At 50.3% G+C, this 16,337-nt stretch overlaps 1 protein-coding gene and 2 long non-coding RNA genes across 4 annotated transcripts; 1 reads left to right on the top strand and 2 right to left on the bottom strand.

Annotated features, from left to right (window-relative positions):
- Positions 1-1,536: 1,536 nt before the first annotated feature.
- LOC121142401 lies at positions 1,537-9,161 on the bottom strand. Its single transcript, XR_005879421.1, has 3 exons — positions 8,820-9,161; positions 6,196-6,786; positions 1,537-1,738 (listed from the first exon to the last, which is right to left on the bottom strand). It is a non-coding gene; the product is annotated as an uncharacterized LOC121142401 (long non-coding RNA).
- Positions 9,162-10,649: 1,488 nt separating this feature from the next.
- Ecm1 (extracellular matrix protein 1) lies at positions 10,650-16,168 on the bottom strand. 2 transcript variants are annotated; one of them, XM_005084326.4, is made up of 11 exons: positions 16,037-16,168; positions 14,778-14,840; positions 14,548-14,652; positions 14,331-14,411; positions 14,166-14,246; positions 13,674-13,727; positions 13,083-13,402; positions 12,394-12,768; positions 11,703-11,923; positions 11,326-11,413; positions 10,650-10,976 (listed from the first exon to the last, which is right to left on the bottom strand). In XM_005084326.4, exons 1-11 carry the CDS (start codon positions 16,104-16,106, stop codon positions 10,743-10,745), a joined length of 1,692 nt encoding a protein of 563 aa, XP_005084383.1. In that variant the 5' UTR covers positions 16,107-16,168; the 3' UTR covers positions 10,650-10,742. The 2 variants fall into 2 exon arrangements, with proteins under 2 accessions (XP_005084383.1, XP_040608151.1); XM_040752217.1 differs by lacking the exon at positions 12,394-12,768.
- LOC121142400 lies at positions 13,402-16,043 on the top strand. The gene is made up of 3 exons (XR_005879420.1): positions 13,402-13,553; positions 14,714-14,985; positions 15,908-16,043. It is a non-coding gene; the product is annotated as an uncharacterized LOC121142400 (long non-coding RNA).
- Positions 16,169-16,337: the final 169 nt, after the last annotated feature.

Here is a 16,337-nt window from a genome sequence, read left to right as displayed (position 1 = left end):
GAGAGAGAGAGAGAGAGAGAGAGGTGTGTGTGTCCTGGGATTCATACCAAAGGGTAAATGTGTGAATCAAATGCTCTACCATTAACTTACATCCCCAGTTGTATGTTGTATTTGCTAGTTTTTTCTGTTGCTGTTGTTTGTGTGGTTGGTTTTGATGTTGTTTTGTTTATTTTCAGACTCTTCTGGGAAGAGGAAACCTCAATTGGGAAAATGCCTCCATCAGATTGGCCTGTGAACAAGTCTGTAGCATATTTTCTTAATAGTGACTAATGTGAGAGTGTCCATCTCACTGTGGACAGTGCCAGCGTGGGCAGGTGGTCCTGGGTTGTGTAAAAAAACAGATCCAAATTAGGGCAGTGGGGGTGCACATCTTTAATCCCAGCACTCGGGAAGCAGAGGCAGGCAGATCTCTGTGAGTTCGAGGCCAGCCTGGTCTGCAGCATGAGTTCCAAGACAGGCTCCAAAGCTACAGGGAAACCCTGTCTCTAAAACAAACAAACAAGCAGACCCAGCAAACTTGAGAAGAGAGTATGAGGTGTTCCTCCTCCGTGATCTCTGTTTCAATTTCTGACTTGAGTTCTTGCCCACAATTTCCTTCTCTGTGGACCTTAAGTTGTAAACCAAAACAAACACTTTTCTCCTCAACTTGCTTTGACACAGTATTTATCACAGCAACAGAAAGCAACTAGGATACTCATTCAGTTTTAATTTTGAGACAGGGTTACTTGGTATGGCCTGGAACTTCTGTGACCCAGCCAGGTGTTGAACTGTGATCCTTCTGCCTCAGCCTTCTCATTAGTTGAGAGCAAAGTTGTCCACTGTCCAGTGCTCTGAACTCCTTTTATAGTGAGTGATGTTGACCTTGGTCCTGCTGCCTGGGCCTCAAGTGCCTGGGTCACAGATAAGCACCAAATAGGTTTGGCTCTATTCCTCATCCTTGTTGGTTTTTTTTTTTTTTTTTTTTTTTTTTTTTTGGTTTTTCGAGACAGGGATTCTCTGTGGCTTTGGAGGCTGTCCTGGAACTAGCTCTTGTAGACCAGGCTGGCCTGGAACTCACAGAGATCCACCTGCCTCTGCCTCCCGAGTGCTGGGATTAAAGGTGTGCGCTACTTTACTTTTAATCAACGTGAACAAACTGTGTACTGTGGGGACACCAGACCTTGACTGAGCACATTGTCTTTCCTCAGCTTCCAGTCCCTTCTGTCCCAAGTTTTCTTTCTCTCAGGGTCCATGCCAGGTTCTCTCCTCCTGCCCCCCCCACTACTCCCTAGGAATCAGCCCCCCGATACTGCTCCAGTGCGCCGCCTGTCCGCTCCCCGCCGTGATGATCATAACATCTGAAGCTGTAAGCCCCCAATCAATTGCTTTCTCTTTATAGGAGTTGGCCTTAGCTATGGTGTCTCTTCACAGTAATAGAACAGTGACTCAGACACTAACTTGATATGATTGTCTGCCCTGGCCAGCAGGACACAACGAAGGTCGAGCCCACAGGAACCTGGACGGAAAGGGACAAGAGACACAAGGACAGACAGCAAGTAGGCTCTCTGATCAAGCTGCAATTTTTTATTTTCTCACAAGGATTCTTACAGTGGTTGAAGCAGGAAGCTTGGCAGAGCAGGGGCGTGGTTAGGTGGGAGAGGCTATTGCTTTGAAGCAGGGAGCTTGGTCTTGGCAGGATATGTTCCAAGGACACAAGTCTGTGGCAGGGGGAGTCTGGACTGCAGGCCTTGAAAGTATGCTACACAGGAAGATAAGCAGGCACAGAGACATAGAAGCTTAACTGTGTTAGTCTCTGAGAATACAGTAGGAATATAAAGATGGCTTTTACTATGCTATCCTTATTTAGGACCTTCCAGGGCTGGAAATATTTACAAGAGGTCCTATAAACCAATGGTTACTCTCAGCAATTGTCTCTCATTGCATCCACATTCCCGAAAATGGAAATAAAGTAAAATAAAATGAAAATCCATGTGGGAGCTGGGAAACGGCTCAGCTGGGAGACTTGACTTTATATCTCTAGCATGCATGGGCACACATTCACATGAACACACACTGTTGTGTCCAAATTCTGAACCCTAAAATCACTGAGGTCCATTTCAATGCCAAAGCAAAGAGCTTTTTATTGTAGTTGTTTAGCGAGCTAACCCATTAGCTTGGGACCTTCATCCATCCACCATGGCGAATGGCTGGAGAAAGACCCTGAGAACCCTCGAGGCAGGGACCTTAAAGGGCAGCGTAAGGGGAGTGTCTAGGGGTGTGAAACAGTCTCAGGACTGGTGTGCTTCCAGGCTTGGACGACCTGCCCTGTGTTGATCAACTGGATGTCATGACCCATAGTCCCTCCCAGGGCGGTTGCTGTGCTCTGCAAGTCACTGTTGTGCTCTTGTTCCTAAAGCACATGCAGAGCTGTAAAGCACAGCCCCACCAGCTAACTTCTGATTGCTTCCTTGCCATGAGGAGGGCATCTGACCTCCTAGTGACCAGGACAGGAGCGGCAAGGTCATTCGAGCACATGTTAGCTTGTCATGGCTGCCAAAATGGGGGGATGGTGACTACAACACACAGGTACACAGGCTACTCTCTCTCTCTCTCTCTCTCTCTCTCTCTCTCTCTCTCTCTCTCTCTCTCTCTCACACACACGCACACACACACACACACACACACACACACACGCGCACACACACACACACACACTCTTTAAGGATTCAGGCATTACGCTGGCCTGCCCCTGTCACCTGGCAGAATGCACTCAGACAGTATCTGGTTAGCCCAGGGTTCCATGGTTGCATAGTCTGCACGCTGGCGCAAAGGACCCCTTTAGAAGACTACTACGCCTGCCCATTTACGCTCTCTCGTTCTCTCCCTTGTGCTCTTGCTCCTCCTGCTCTCTTGCCCTTTGCTCCCCTCTCTCTGTCTCTCTTCATCCCTCCCTCTTCTCCCCCTCTCACACCCCCCTTTAATAAACTCCACGTGGTTCGTGTTCCACCGAGCGACCCTTTAACTTAAACAAAAGATCAGCATTAGTGTGGCAACCGGGGAGGCTCTCCGTAATCTCTCAGGTCGCCTGCTGGCAGCCACCGCAGACACAGGGACCCTGCTCTCGAGCCCACAACCCGCTTTCCATCTACCCATTCACTGCGACCCGGGGGTTGGGACATTTCCCATGGAGGAGGTCCAGCACCGCGCTGGCTGAGCCGCGTTTCAGCTTCGCGTCTCCAGTGTCACTGTTTGTCTTTGAGACTGCCGAGTCCTTGCGGGCCTTCCCGCCCCTGGTGAGCTCCGAGATCATGGTGCCCTGTGCCTGTAGTTTCAGTTTTAGAGAGGCAGAGGTGGAAGACAGGGACCACTAGAGCTCCTTAGCCATGCAGCCTGGGCACACCCTGCCTTCAGAAGTCAAGTGGGAGCGTTTGTGGGAGAAGCCTGTGGCCTCTGTGTGCTGAGCACATGCGTGGTTTTCCTCACCTAGCCCTCTGTTTTTGGACACCTAGGTTGGTTCCTTCATTTGGCTATTGTGGACGCGCTACAATAAACATCAATGAGTGAGTAGCTCTGACATGTTGAATGAACACCCTTGAGTGTAGCAGCTGTGTCATAGGAAGAACTATTCTCAGTTTTCTCAGAAGCCTGCGTCCTGGTGTCCACACTGGCAGGACTAGTTTTCAGCTCCTCAGTGGAGTATAAGGTTCCTTTCTGTCCACATCCCTGTCAACACTGGTGGTGTTTGTTTTCTTAATGACTACAATTCTGACTAGGGTGAGATGGAATCTCAAAGTGGTTCTGACTTGTGTTTCTCTGATGGCCAGGAACATTAAACATTTTCCATATTCTTGGGCATTTGTGTTCCATGAGACTTGTCTGGTCTGTTCATTTCATAAGCCCATTCCTTGGGTGGGTTGGTCTCTTGTTTAGTTTCTTGAGTTCTTTGTGTATTCTAGATATTGATCCACTGTCAGATGTATAAGTGGAAAAGACTTTCCCACCTGCAGGCTGTCTACTCTTTCTTTTGCTCTACAAAACCCTTTTAATTTCATGAGGTTTCCTTACCCAATTTTGGCCTTGTTTCCGGAGTAATTAAAGTTGGGCTCCTTCCTCCCTCCCTCCCTTCTTTTCTTGTTTGTTTTTTCCAGACAGGTTTCTCTGTGTATCTCTGGCTGTCCTGGAACTCTGTAGACCAGGGTAGCCTTGAACTCACAGAGATCCACCTGTCTCTACCTCTGCCTGAGATTAAGACATGCAACAGTGGCTGTGCGTGCCTGTTAGCCTAGCACCTGAGGGTGGAGATGGGAGTAAGAGTTGAAGTTTGTACTCTCTATGTAGCAAACTGAGGTCAGCCTGGTTTACATTAGAGTTATCTCAAAGAAAAAAAAATCAGGAGATGCTGTGAACTTCATGTTAAAAGCACCTTAAAATTTTATGAAAATTTGTAAATTCCCACAGAAGAAAAAATGTTTGCAAAAAACATAAAGATTAGAAATTCTGATTAAACGGGACTTTTAAAAAATATGAAAGAGAAACTGGGGTGTGGTGCACGCCTTTAATCCCAGCATTTGGGAGGCAGAGGTAGGTCCATCTCTGAGGTTGACACCAGCCTAATCTACAGAGTGAGTTCCAGGACAGCCAAGGTTATATGAAGAAACCCTGTCTTGAAAAACAAAAAACAAACATAGAGCCAGGCATGGTCCATACTTAAAATTCCAGCACATATGCCCTTTGGGCTGGAGAATCACAAGTTCAAAGACCAGCTAATCCTCAATAGTTAAACTGTCTCAAAGTGAAATAAACTTAAAAGGTATCTACAAAGCATCAGTGAGCGTAAACCCTTTGGTAGGTTTGTGATGTATTACTGTGTAGCTAATCAGCTCAACTCTAAGTAAATAGAAACAGCAAAATGTTACTGAGATTCCATGCTTGGAAATTTTGAAAGTGGCTTAATTGGATCAGGCTCAGGAACCGGCTACAATGTCTCCTTGTAAGAGAGGTAGGGCCGTTGCCAGGTCTCTGTGCTCTGTGTGTGTGACTCCAGCCGTAAACACTGCTTCATGCTGATGTAATGTCACTGAGACACACCACCAACCCTCTAGTGTCTTTCCTTTTCCTCTTTCCTCTTTTTTCTTTCTTTCTTTCTTTCTTTCTTTCTTTCTTTCTTTCTTTCTTTCTTTCTTTCTTTCTTTCTTTCTTTCCTTCCTTCTTTGTTTCTTCCCTTCCTTCCTTCCTTCCTTCTTTCTTTTCCTTCCTTCCTTCCTTTCTTCATTATTGTTTTGTTTTGTTTTCAGTACCTTCTCTTGCCTGAAACTCACTTTGTAGACCAGGCTGGCCTCACAATCACTAAGATACACCAGTTTCTGCCTCCCAAATGTTGGGACTAAAGGTGTGGGTCACCACTCCCTGACCTCTTTATTTTTATGTTATTATTTATTTGTTTTGTTTTTCAAGACAGGGTTTCTTTGTGTAACAGTGTTGAATGTCCTAGAACTCACTCTGGGGGCTGGAGAGATGGCTCAGAGGTTAAGAGCACTGACTGCTCTTCCAGAGATTCTGAGTTCTATTCCCAGCAACCACATGGCAGCTCACAACCATCTACAATTCAATCTGGTGCCCTCTTCTGGCATGTAGACAGAACATTGTATATATAATAAATAAATAGATATTTTTAAAAAAGAACTCACTCAGCCGGGCATTGGTGGCACACGCCTTTAATCCCAGCACTCGGGAGGCAGAGGCAGGCGGATCTCTGTAAGTTCGAGACCAGCCTGGACTACCAAGGGAGTTCCAGGACAGCCTCCAAAGCCACAGAGAAACCCTGTCTCGAAAAAACCAAAAAAAAAAAAAAAAAAAAAAAAAAAAGAACTCACTCTGTAGACTAGGCTGGCCTTGAACTCAGAGATCTGCCTGTTTCTGCTTCCTGAGTGCTAGGATTAAAGATGTGTGCCACCACTGCCCAGCTATTACTATGATTTTAGCCACATTTTTTATCGTAAAAAATAAATTGCATTCAAATTTAAGTATAGATCTCATCTTGAAAGAAAGATCTGTGCTCTTAGGATCATGGAAGTCCCATCCTCTCTTTCTACCTAGAAGACATGAAATTAATTTCCAAGTCTAGTGGGATAGATAATTGAGGCTTAGATTACTTTAATAAACTATTAAAATTAAAGTATTGGACTGGAGAGATGGCTCAGAGGTTAAGAACACTACCTGCCCATCCAGAGGTCCTGAGTTCAATTCCCAGCAGTCACATGATGGCTCACAACCATGTGTAATAGGATCTGGTGCCCTCTTCTGGCCTGTAGGGATACATGCAGGCAGAACACTATACATAATTGAAGAGACGAAACTCCAGATCAACCCTTCTGCCAGCCTTCACTCCTAGAGACTATGTTGTATACAACAGGCTTAGAACCAAAACTGAACACAAAGGAACTCCAAACACCCCTAGCCTCCTTGGTACTTGCATCCTGGGGATTGTTTGACTGCCAAAGAAACTCCCTTGTAGTCTCCAGGAAATTCAATTCTGAAAAATATTGGTACAATAGACCACCTGAAAGCCATAGAAACCACAGAATGTTCCCTCCCACTACCAACCTCTGAGAAAAATGGGTACACGGGTATTACACGCCAAAAATATGACTTTGAAAAATCTCTTGATTGTTCCCCAAATGTTAACCAATCAGAAACCAACCTGTACCTACTGATGTAATCCTGTAACTTTTGTCTTTAAAACCTAGCAGTAGACAGGAAACTTCACTCCCTCTGGAGGCTGCTGTGTCAGCTTGCTAGACGAGGTCCCTGTCATGGTTGGATAAACAAATACAATTAAAACCTTGCTTTTACAGTTTAGTGGGTCTGTCTTCCTGGTGGTCTCTGGGGATCTTTGCAACTTGGGCACAGCAATAATAAATAAATCTTTTAAAAAATTGAGGTGTTGATATCACATCTGGATGGTGCTCTTAAGTTGTTTTGGTTTTTGAGACAGGATCTCTCTGGATAACCTAGGCTGTCCTAGAAAACACACACACACTTATACATACATATTTTATAAGGTTTAAAATAAGTAATTTAGAGCTGGGTGTTGGTGGTGCACGCCTTTAATCCCAGCACTCGGGAGGCAGAGGAAGGTGGATCTCTGTGAGTTCGAGGCCAGCCTGATCTACAAGAGCTAGTTCCAGGACAGCCTCCAAAACAATACAGAGAAACCCTGTCTGGAAACCCCCCCAAAAAAATATGTAATTTAGCTTTTTATATGTTTTGTCTGCATGTATGTCTGTTCACCACATGCATGCCTAGTATTCATGGAAGCCAGAAGATGGCATTGGATCCCTAGGAACCGGAGTCACAGACAGTTGTGAGCTGCCAGGTGGGTGCTAGGTATTGAACCCGGGTCCTCTGGAAGAGCAGCCAGTGCTCTTCACTGCTGAGCCGTCTCTCCATCTATTCTTCCCCCCCTCCTCCATCCTCTGTTTCATGGCTCCTCTTGTTTTAACTCCCAAGTTTACTGTTGCAGGCATGGCTCATTGAGTTCACTTTTCCCGTGCTACTTTGGAGAGTCTAAGGTCCCCTGGCTTGTCTTAAACTCACTCAACAGCTCTAAGAGGCCTTGAATTCCTAATCCTCCTGCCTCATCCTCCCGAGTGCCTGAGACTATAGGTACAGGACACCATGCTCACTGTTCCCCCTGCCCTCTTTCTTTTTCTTTCTTTCTTTTTGTTTTGTTTTGTTTTGTTTTTCGAGACTGGCTTTCTCTGTACTGTTTTGGAGGCTGTCCCGGAACTCACTCTGTAGACCAACCAGGCTGGCCTCAAACTCACAGAGATCCGACTGCCTCTGCCTCCCAAGTGCTGGGATTAAAGGTGAGTGTCACCACCCCTGGTCTCATTTGATTTCTTTTTATGCTTTCCTTCCAGTCCGCTTTACATATATTTATTCATTAATTTATTTATTTTTGAGACAGGGCTTATGTAGTCCTGATTGTCCTGGAACTATGTGGACCAGGCTGGCCTCAAACTCATGAAGATCCACTGGCCTCTGCCTCCCAAATTCAGGGATTAAGGACTTGAGGCACCACCACAATCTTTTTTGTATTTTAATTGTTTGTATGCCACATGGCTGCAATGTGTGTATAGGTTCTGGTGGAGAGAATGGGATCCGAGGATCTGTAGTTGCAGGCAGATGTGAGCTACCTGACTCCTGGGAACCAAACTCAGGTTTTCCTAACTGCTAAGCCATGTCTCCAATTCCTTCCAACAAAAATCTGAACTATTTTTAATTTTTAAAAGATTGATTAATTCTGTTTTGTCTGCATGCCTATATGTGTTGGGGCTAGCAGGCTTCGGATCCCTGGAACTCAAGTTACAGAGCTGTGAGCCACCATGTGGATGCTGGAAATCAAATCTGGGTCCTCTGTAAGAGCAGCCAGTGCGATTGTCACTGAGTCTCTCCCTAGCTCCGTGGGATTCAGTTCTCCCCAGGAGCTCTGACTCCTGTGTCTTCCATAAACTTAACTTTTTTTCCCTTTGGTTTTTGAAGACAGGGTTTATGTGTAGCGCTGACTGTCCTGGAACTCATTCTGTAGCCCAGGTTGGCCTTGAACTCAGAGATCCACCTGCCTCTGTCTTTTGAGTGCTGGGATTAAAGTGTGCACCACCACGCTGTTTCAATTCTATCTTACTAGTTTATTTTCACATCTAATTGCTGTAAATTTTAACACTTCCCCTTTTCCTTGGTAACAGCAACTCACTTTATGCTGTCCAAACTCACCGCCTAGTTACTAACAAGGCTTGCGTCTTAGTCCTTAGTCTGGTTCCTTCTTCGAGGCTGCTTACCATATAGTCTTTCCACTTTCCACTTCCCTTCTTTCCCAACACACTGTGAACCACCGCGGGCGGGCGGCCGGCCGGGACTGCAACTTGGAGCTGTGCTACAGACGGCTAAAGACAGAAGCGAACTCGGGTGTGACTCGGTTTCTCCAGCTCACTCGCTCTGGTCAGAGTGCCTGAGACTTCTGCGCAAGCGTACTGGAGCTCTTGAGCTCGGGACAGGGGCTGGGGTGGGGCGATGAGCTGTGACTGCCTGCTTATTGGCCCTAACGCTGACAGACAGGAAGGATCTGCTAAGTAGTTGCTTAGGAACAACCACTGACCAAAAAAAATAAATAGAAGGCGGTGGCGGGGCAGGAAGCCGCTGGTGTGGGTTGGATCCCAGCCAGGGTGCATGACCGGCGTTGGTGCATCCTCTCTGCCAGAACTGGGGCCTGGAAGTCTGTGGTTCCGCAAAGATGTGCTGCCACCCGGGTCACAGAGGACCCTCGCAGCCCCCAGGAGTTCCCAGCCTCGAGGCTCAGGGTTCCGGGGCAGCTTCGGGGGGCTTGTCTGTCCTAGTCTGGTTTATCTCAGGGCTGGAGTTCAATCCCCTGGCCTGGGAACATGGCATTCCTGCCTGGCTGGCTGCTGATTAGACATTTTCAATAGCAAATTCGAGCACATCTTCGCTGGAAACTCCCGGTGGCCTTGTATCATTCTAGCTAGCCAAGGAGGACGCCAGAGGTACTCGGTGCTTGTGCTTGAGACCTTCGTTCATTCAGCCTGGTCTTGAGCCCGCCCCCCCCCTTCCACCTCTCTGCTGCGGTGGAAGCTTTGCTGACATGCTATCCCAGTGCCATGCGCTGCCTGCAGCTCAACCCCACTCAGGTCTTGCATGCTCGGAGCACACTGGCACCCTGTACAACAGTCATGCATGCAAACAGGTTCTTGGACTGTGAATGATCAGGGCAGGGGCTGTGTGTTTTTAAAATGTGTATTTCAACATGGCATTGGTGGCGCATGCCTTTAATCCCAGCACTCGGGAGGCAAAGGCAGGCGGATCTCTGTGAATTCGAGGCCAGCCTGGTCTACAGAACGAGTTCCAGGACAGCCTCCAAAACAATACAGAGAAACCCTGTCTCGAAAAACCAAAAACCAAAACAAACAAAAAAGAGTGTATTTCCCAAGTCTTACGTGATCATAATGAGGGTTCAGCAAACTGATAATGAGCCAAAGTGGGAACTCTTAAGGGTTTGAAAGTGATTTAAAATGCCAGGTTGGGGCTGGGAGATAGTAAGTGCTTGCCACTGACTTGGGATCTCTAGGCCTAAATGTAAGCCAGAGGTGCTGGTGTGGGTCTGTGAGTCAGTGGGCAGGTGGATCCTTGAGGATCCTCAGCGTGAATCCCAGATTCAGTCAGAGACCCTGCCTCAGCAAGCGGAAAGGCAGACAGACGGCAGACTAGGACATCTGGCCTCCACACCATGTCTGCACACCTACCTGCACAGTGCACAGAGACCACACAACCTGAGCTGGGGACGTGGGGACATAGCTCAGTGGAAGTGTTTAGTTGTCAAGAGGCCGACTCCATCCTGAGCACAGCAGAATTAAAATGTCAGGCGGGGCCGAGGCTCATGAAGAACATGGGCTCCGTCTTTTTCACTTTGAATCTCAACAGCTCTTTACTGGGGTGGTGTTCTCTTAAAATACTTGATTAAGGTCACGATGACGCGTGAAGGCAAGCCTGTTAGCTGTGGTCCCACCGCCTGAGGAACACCCCCTGTTCAGAGTGGAGACCGGGCAGTGAGCCAGGGAGTTTAGGAGGGTGTGTTTGTGCACTGAGGACAATGAGGATGCCGAATCCAAGAGGCATTTATTGTAATGAGTGCTCAAGGAGGGTGGAGGAGGGCGGGGTTCCCCATCTAATCCTCTGAGGCTCGGGGTGACTCATTTTTCTTCCTTGGACCCAGGGGCGGGGTTGGCATTTGTTCCTGCAGTTGGGCCCTGCTCCCTCTGGCCAGTGGCATCCACTGTGTCTCCAGACACTAAAGCCACATTTCTCAGATAGTTGGTATTGAAGCAGTTGGCTTGTTTGTCCCCAGGAGACAGGCTACAGCAGAGGGCAGGATCTTTCCAGGAGTTCTTTCGGGGGCCGCAGAGGTCCTCTATGAAGGCTAGTTTCTGAAAACGGAATGTAAAGAAGAGATGATGGGGAGGGGTGGTCCGGGGTTGGCTTGGGGGCCCCTGGTCCTCCTTGGGTCATCGTCCACTGCTTGCCCACTGGATTTCCTCCTGAGGCCCAGAGACTATGCAAGTTTCCCCAGCACAGCAAGATTCCTTGTGACAGATGTGCACATCTAGAAATGCCAGACATCTGAGGCCCAGGGCAGGGATAATAGGTCGAGTCAGGAGGGAAGGCATCTGGAAGGCTGAGAAAGGCCTGGTTCTTTCCTCATGTGACCTCTGTGACAGGCTTGAGGGACTAGGGAGAAGGGCCACCTCTACCTCAGCCTCCTCCCCACACACTCACCTCTTCTTCGCCACAGCAGGCCTGTTCTGGGAAGGGCAGGACACAGCAGCGGGCGGTCATGTTCTGGATCAATCCAGGGATCTGTTTACTGGGGTTGGGATGAGAGAGGAGGGAATCAGGGTCTGTGCATCCAGAGGCTGTCAGGGCCACAGATAGTGGCCTATGCCTATTACTTGGCATAGGTACCGAGGCAGGATGCTTGGTTCCATTCAAGATCAGCCTTGACCACAGAGTGAAACTCTTTTAAGACACCCCTCTCCCCCCACAAACTACCCAAATGGTCCTTGGAGGTCATGATTTTGTTTTCCCCAAGGGCACCCCAGGAAGGAGGAGGTTTGGACAGGCAAGAGGATTGGGAAGATCTAGGTAAGACTCACTGCTTGGTGAGAACTCTTCCATTTCCACAGAGATGGCCCATGAGGTTGGGGGTGACTCGGCTGAGGTCAACAGTCAAGATATCCCGGTCATAGTTGGGATAGGGAGCCCGGCGGTCAAAGCATTCGTCCCGGGCGGGGCTAGGAGGGTAGTGGCAGCACGAGTGGGGGTGGGTCTTTATAGCCAGCTCCCGATCACAGTACTCATCCAGGGTGTCTTCCCACTGCGGACCAGAGACACAAGTCAGAGGCCGGGCTGCTTGACCCCTCCGACCCTGGCCGCAACTTAACACTATCATCCAAAAGGGCCGGGTGAGGAACTAGAGGACCAGGAGGCAGCTGTGGCTGTGTGGGCTTGGGGCGATGGGAGGGAAGGACACAGATTAGCTCCTAGTTGGGCACTGGAGATGAGCTGGGACAGAAGGTACAGAGGGTCAGCGGAGGCCAGAGCTGGACGGACGGACGGATGGATAGCAGACAGGTCACGGGTGGTTGAGCCCAGGACGACAGCACGAAGACTCAAGGTGAACAGACTCAGACGACAGACACAACGGATGGACGGACAATCACAAGCAGACAGACGCAGGTGTGCTCATGGGAAGAGCATGCCGGATGGCGGTAGAGTCAGCAGTTGGAGCTGGGCGGACAGGCGGGCAGGCAGACAGGCTCCTGAGGTGGCTGGGAGCCCACTTACGGCGTTCCGCATGCAGGTGTGGTTGTGGCCCTGGCGGCAGCAGCGCTGGAACTCCATCTCCAGCCGGGTCAGGGCCTGCAGCTGCCTCTGGATGGGGTCAGTAGCTGGGAGGTTGCGCGGCACGGAGCGGAAGCGTCTCAGGACACAGATGTTTTTGACATTGTGTAGAGTGGGCAACCCCGGGGGAAAAGGCAGCTGGGGCCCCGAGGACAAGGCAGTCTGGTGGGCGGGGCAGGGCTGGGGCACGTAGTGTGGCTGAGGGGCTTCCTCCTGGAAGCAAGAGAATCGCTCCTCCCCCTGCTGCTTGCAGCACCGGTGGGGTCGGGTCTTGACAGACAACTCGGTCTCACAGAACCTGGTCATTGCGTCCTCCCACTAGAGCGAGAGGGGTGGGTCAGCCCAGCGATCCATTGTCCATGTTCCTGCCTTCCTCCCAGGTTCCAGGAACGGGACCCAGGTCAGGTAAAGAAAGCGGCATGGCTGTCCTGTGCTCTCCGGGCATACTGAGGAGGCCTTTTAGGTAGAGCCAGTGAAAGAGACCCGAGGCTCCTTTGTACCCAGGGTGAAGTGTGCAGCCCTTACGCACGCACGCACGCACGCACGCACACGCAGACACAGAGGCATGCACACACATACATACACTGTCTGGAGGCTAAGAGACACCCCAGCACCGGCAGTGAAACCCTTACCACAAGCTTTGCACAATCTAGGCGGTTAGTGTGGCTGCGGCAGCGACAGCAGCGGGAATAGCCAGTCTCCAGCAAATTGAGAGCCTCTCCTTGGCGACTGAGGTGGGAGTAGCCAGTCTGCGGCAGGTTCCAGGGGCCATACACCACGTGTTGGCGCTCAGGAAGGCAGATCTGGTTCAGATTGTCTGCAGAAGGCCGTCCAGGAGGGAAGCCATCCAGCCGGTAGCCCCAGCCACCTCTCCGGCCCTGCTGGCAGTGCTGGGCTGGATTCCAAGATCGAGGTCCTGGAGAACCCTGGACCACGGAAGGGCCTGGCCTCTCTAGAACAGGAAAACAGTGGAGAGGAGTCCGCTAAGAGTGGATGAGCTGGAAGAATTGGAAGCCCTTGGGTTGAAGAGAGAGGATCGGGAGCATGTGTTGGAAACTAGAAGCTAATCTGGGCTCCTTACCGTCAGTCTCTGGAAGGGAAAGGTAACTACACCACGAACCTGGCATGCTCAGGCTGCATTACTCCTTCCTGAGGCTCAGGTCCTGCCTCTCTCCGGGGGTCTGAGCCTGAGGGCTAAGGCACTGGGACAGACAGACACTCACCCTCTTTCTGCCTGGCATGGACGATCTCCTCCTGATGTTGGACAGATGGGTATACTAGGGCAGAAGTGTGAGCAGAAGGCGTGTTAGGATGGGCACCTGTAGAACGGGCACCTCCCAGTCCCCACACAAGAAGTAGCTCAACAGAAGCAAAAAACAAATGCCATCTTACATCATTTAATCCTGTACCTAAGACAGCATTATTCCCTATCTCCTTCCCTCCTCTTTTTAAAGGAAGGGCTTCATGTGCCCCCAGGCTAGCCTTGAACTCTAAGAAGCGGAGGATAACATCTGGTGCTCGAGCCTCCTCCCGCCTCCTCCCGAGAGCTGGGATTACAGATGACTGCCACCACAACCACTTGTGGCGCTGGTGATCAAACCCAGGGCTGCGCTGTTGCCAGACAAGGCTCAGACAAGTAATGGGCATAAGTGGCAGAGCTCCCCACCCTGTTGGCCTCCAAAGCCCACGTTCTGGAGTAAAGGGGGGTCACTTACTTTCCTTCTGTTCAATGGAGACTTGGGGAGGGGGCTGCTCTTCCTGCAGGGGTATGGCTTCTTGAGGGGTAGGAAGGCCCACTGCAAGATGGGTGAAGGGCGTGGTGATCAGACAAGTATGGGGGGGGGCCGGGCGGGATGGGGCAGGGCTAGGACCACACTCACCTCTGCTTTCTACAGACTTGGGGGAAGCGGGCCACTCTTCCTCCTGGACAAACAGCTCTTCTGGAGATGCAGGGGGCTCCACTACAGGACGGGCAGTGTGAGCAGTTACCCCTCTAGTCAGACAGCAGTAGGTGGGGGGCCCTCCCCCCCTTTAGAGTAGGAAGTGTGCCAATTAGAGGTCTAGAGGGCAACTGAGAGGGGCCTGTGGTGGCCTTACCTTCCTTTTGTCCCTCAAAGAGAGGGTCACGCAGAGAAGTTTCAAAGTGGTCACCCACTCGGAGTCTCCGTGTTTGCGATGGGGAAGGCGGTGCTGCATAGCCAACTAGAGGCAAGAGGGGAGGCAGTCAGGACCCATAACTCCTCGTCTCCTGCTGCTCCCCCAGCACCACAGCAATCCACCCTGAGTGCGTCTGTCCCCATTGGAGTTCTTGGGCTGGAGGCTCTCACCTTCATGAAGGTGCAGGAAGAGGCTCTCTGGCTTCATCTCTCTCGGCTCTGAAGGCTTGGAGGCTGGAGGAAGGAAGAACAAGTCAGGCAATTTTGAGAGGTCCTTTCCTGATCCTAAGCAAAAGATGGAGAGGCCATGGGGCTGAGAATGGAGAAAGACCACTGTGTGGGAGCACTCCCTGACGTGCTCTCCCACACCAACCTTGATGTGAGTGGCTGGGTTCTAAGAAAATCTGAGTTCGTTTCTTTTTTTTTTTTTTTTTTTTTTTTGGTTTTTTGAGACAGGGTTTCTCTGTGGCTTTGGAGGCTGTCCTGGAACTCGCTTGGTAGTCCAGGCTGGTCTCAAACTCACAGAGATCCGCCTGCCTCTGCCTCCCGAGTGCTGGGATTAAAGGCGTGCGCCACCACTGCCTGGCCCCTGAGTTCGTTTCTAAAGGGAATGTGACATGTGGCTGGGAAGGGAGGTACATTTCTTCCATCAGAATCTCCCTTGCTTGGGTCTTATGACTGTCCCCCATAGCCACTGCTCTGATGGTCCTCTAGCTTCCAGGGGACCCACCTCTCCCCAGACCTCCTCCTACAGGCCTTTTAAAGAGGGTCTTCGGGTAGGAAGCCCAGCCAAGTGTTGGAGTGAGTGCAAGTCAGAGGACTACTGTGAGAGTCAATTCTCTCCTTCCCATGTGGGTTACTGGGATAGGATTCAGGTCACCAGGCTTGGCAAGCACCTTTACATACTAAGTCCTCTCACTGGCCCTCCTTCAGCCGTCTGACTTAGAATGTGGGCATCGATAGCTGGACTGAAGGCACAAGACCAGGGACCAGGACAATGAGGTGAACCTTTGCCAGGCACAGGCTACATCTACTGAATAATATCCAAGCGTCTCCCTCCTATCCAGAGTGGGCATTCCATTTTGTTCAGACTTCAAAGCAGAGTGTATGTGCTTGGTAGAGCGTGAATGTGGATATCCCTGACTCGCCTTCTAACCAGTGAGTCAAGGCTCCTCGGGTCAGTAGACTGAGGGCCTCCCCTGCTCCCGTCTCACAGTCCCTCCTCAGACATCTCCAGATCCCTTAGCCTGTAAATTCACCTGTCCTGTGTTGCCTCTGACTCCATTTTTTGTGTTTCTTAGCAACTATCTCTCGGTGTCCCTCTCCTGCCCCACTGTGAGAATGTCCATAAAAAGAAGTCTCACAAGTCAACTGGTGATGAGCTATTTGGAGGCAGGCTCCTCAGCAACCGCTACCCCACCCCGACTCACCTCCTGCAGAGGCAGCAGAAGCGAGGGCCAAGCAGGCCAAGATCAAGGGTGCTCTGGATATGGTCCCCATCCTGGGGAAGAACTGGTCACTGGCCACCCAGAAGCTTGTTGTCGCAGGCAGATCAGGACTTGAAGGTTTGAGCCAGTTGCTGCAAGCCTGCTCCTCTCAGTGCTGGCACTGCTGTTGTGAACTTCAAGGCCGGCCGGCTCCCTTTATACGCTATCTCCCGCCCTCCTGTTTCCTGCCTGACTCAGTACCAGGGCTCCTCCTCTCACAGCCACTCCCCTCAAACTCATCCTG

Source organism: Mesocricetus auratus, unplaced genomic scaffold (genome assembly GCF_017639785.1).
Source record: "Mesocricetus auratus isolate SY011 unplaced genomic scaffold, BCM_Maur_2.0 Super-Scaffold_100009, whole genome shotgun sequence".
NCBI classification, from domain to species: Eukaryota; Metazoa; Chordata; class Mammalia; order Rodentia; family Cricetidae; genus Mesocricetus; species Mesocricetus auratus.
The sequence above is the reverse complement of the archived record's forward strand: the minus strand, read 5'-3'. Positions and strand labels throughout refer to the sequence as shown.

Excerpts from the sequence above, each read along its gene's own strand:
- Ecm1 (XM_005084326.4), bottom strand. The coding sequence starts at position 16,106 with ATGGGGACCATATCCAGAGCACCCTTGATCTTGGCCTGCTTGGCCCTC. Across the intron at positions 14,247-14,330 it reads CAAGTCTGTAGAAAGCAGAG|TGGGCCTTCCTACCCCTCAA; the intron begins GTGAGTGTGGTC and ends CCCATCTTGCAG. Across the intron at positions 11,924-12,393 it reads ACACCTGCATGCGGAACGCC|TGGGAAGACACCCTGGATGA; the intron begins GTAAGTGGGCTC and ends TCTGGTCCGCAG.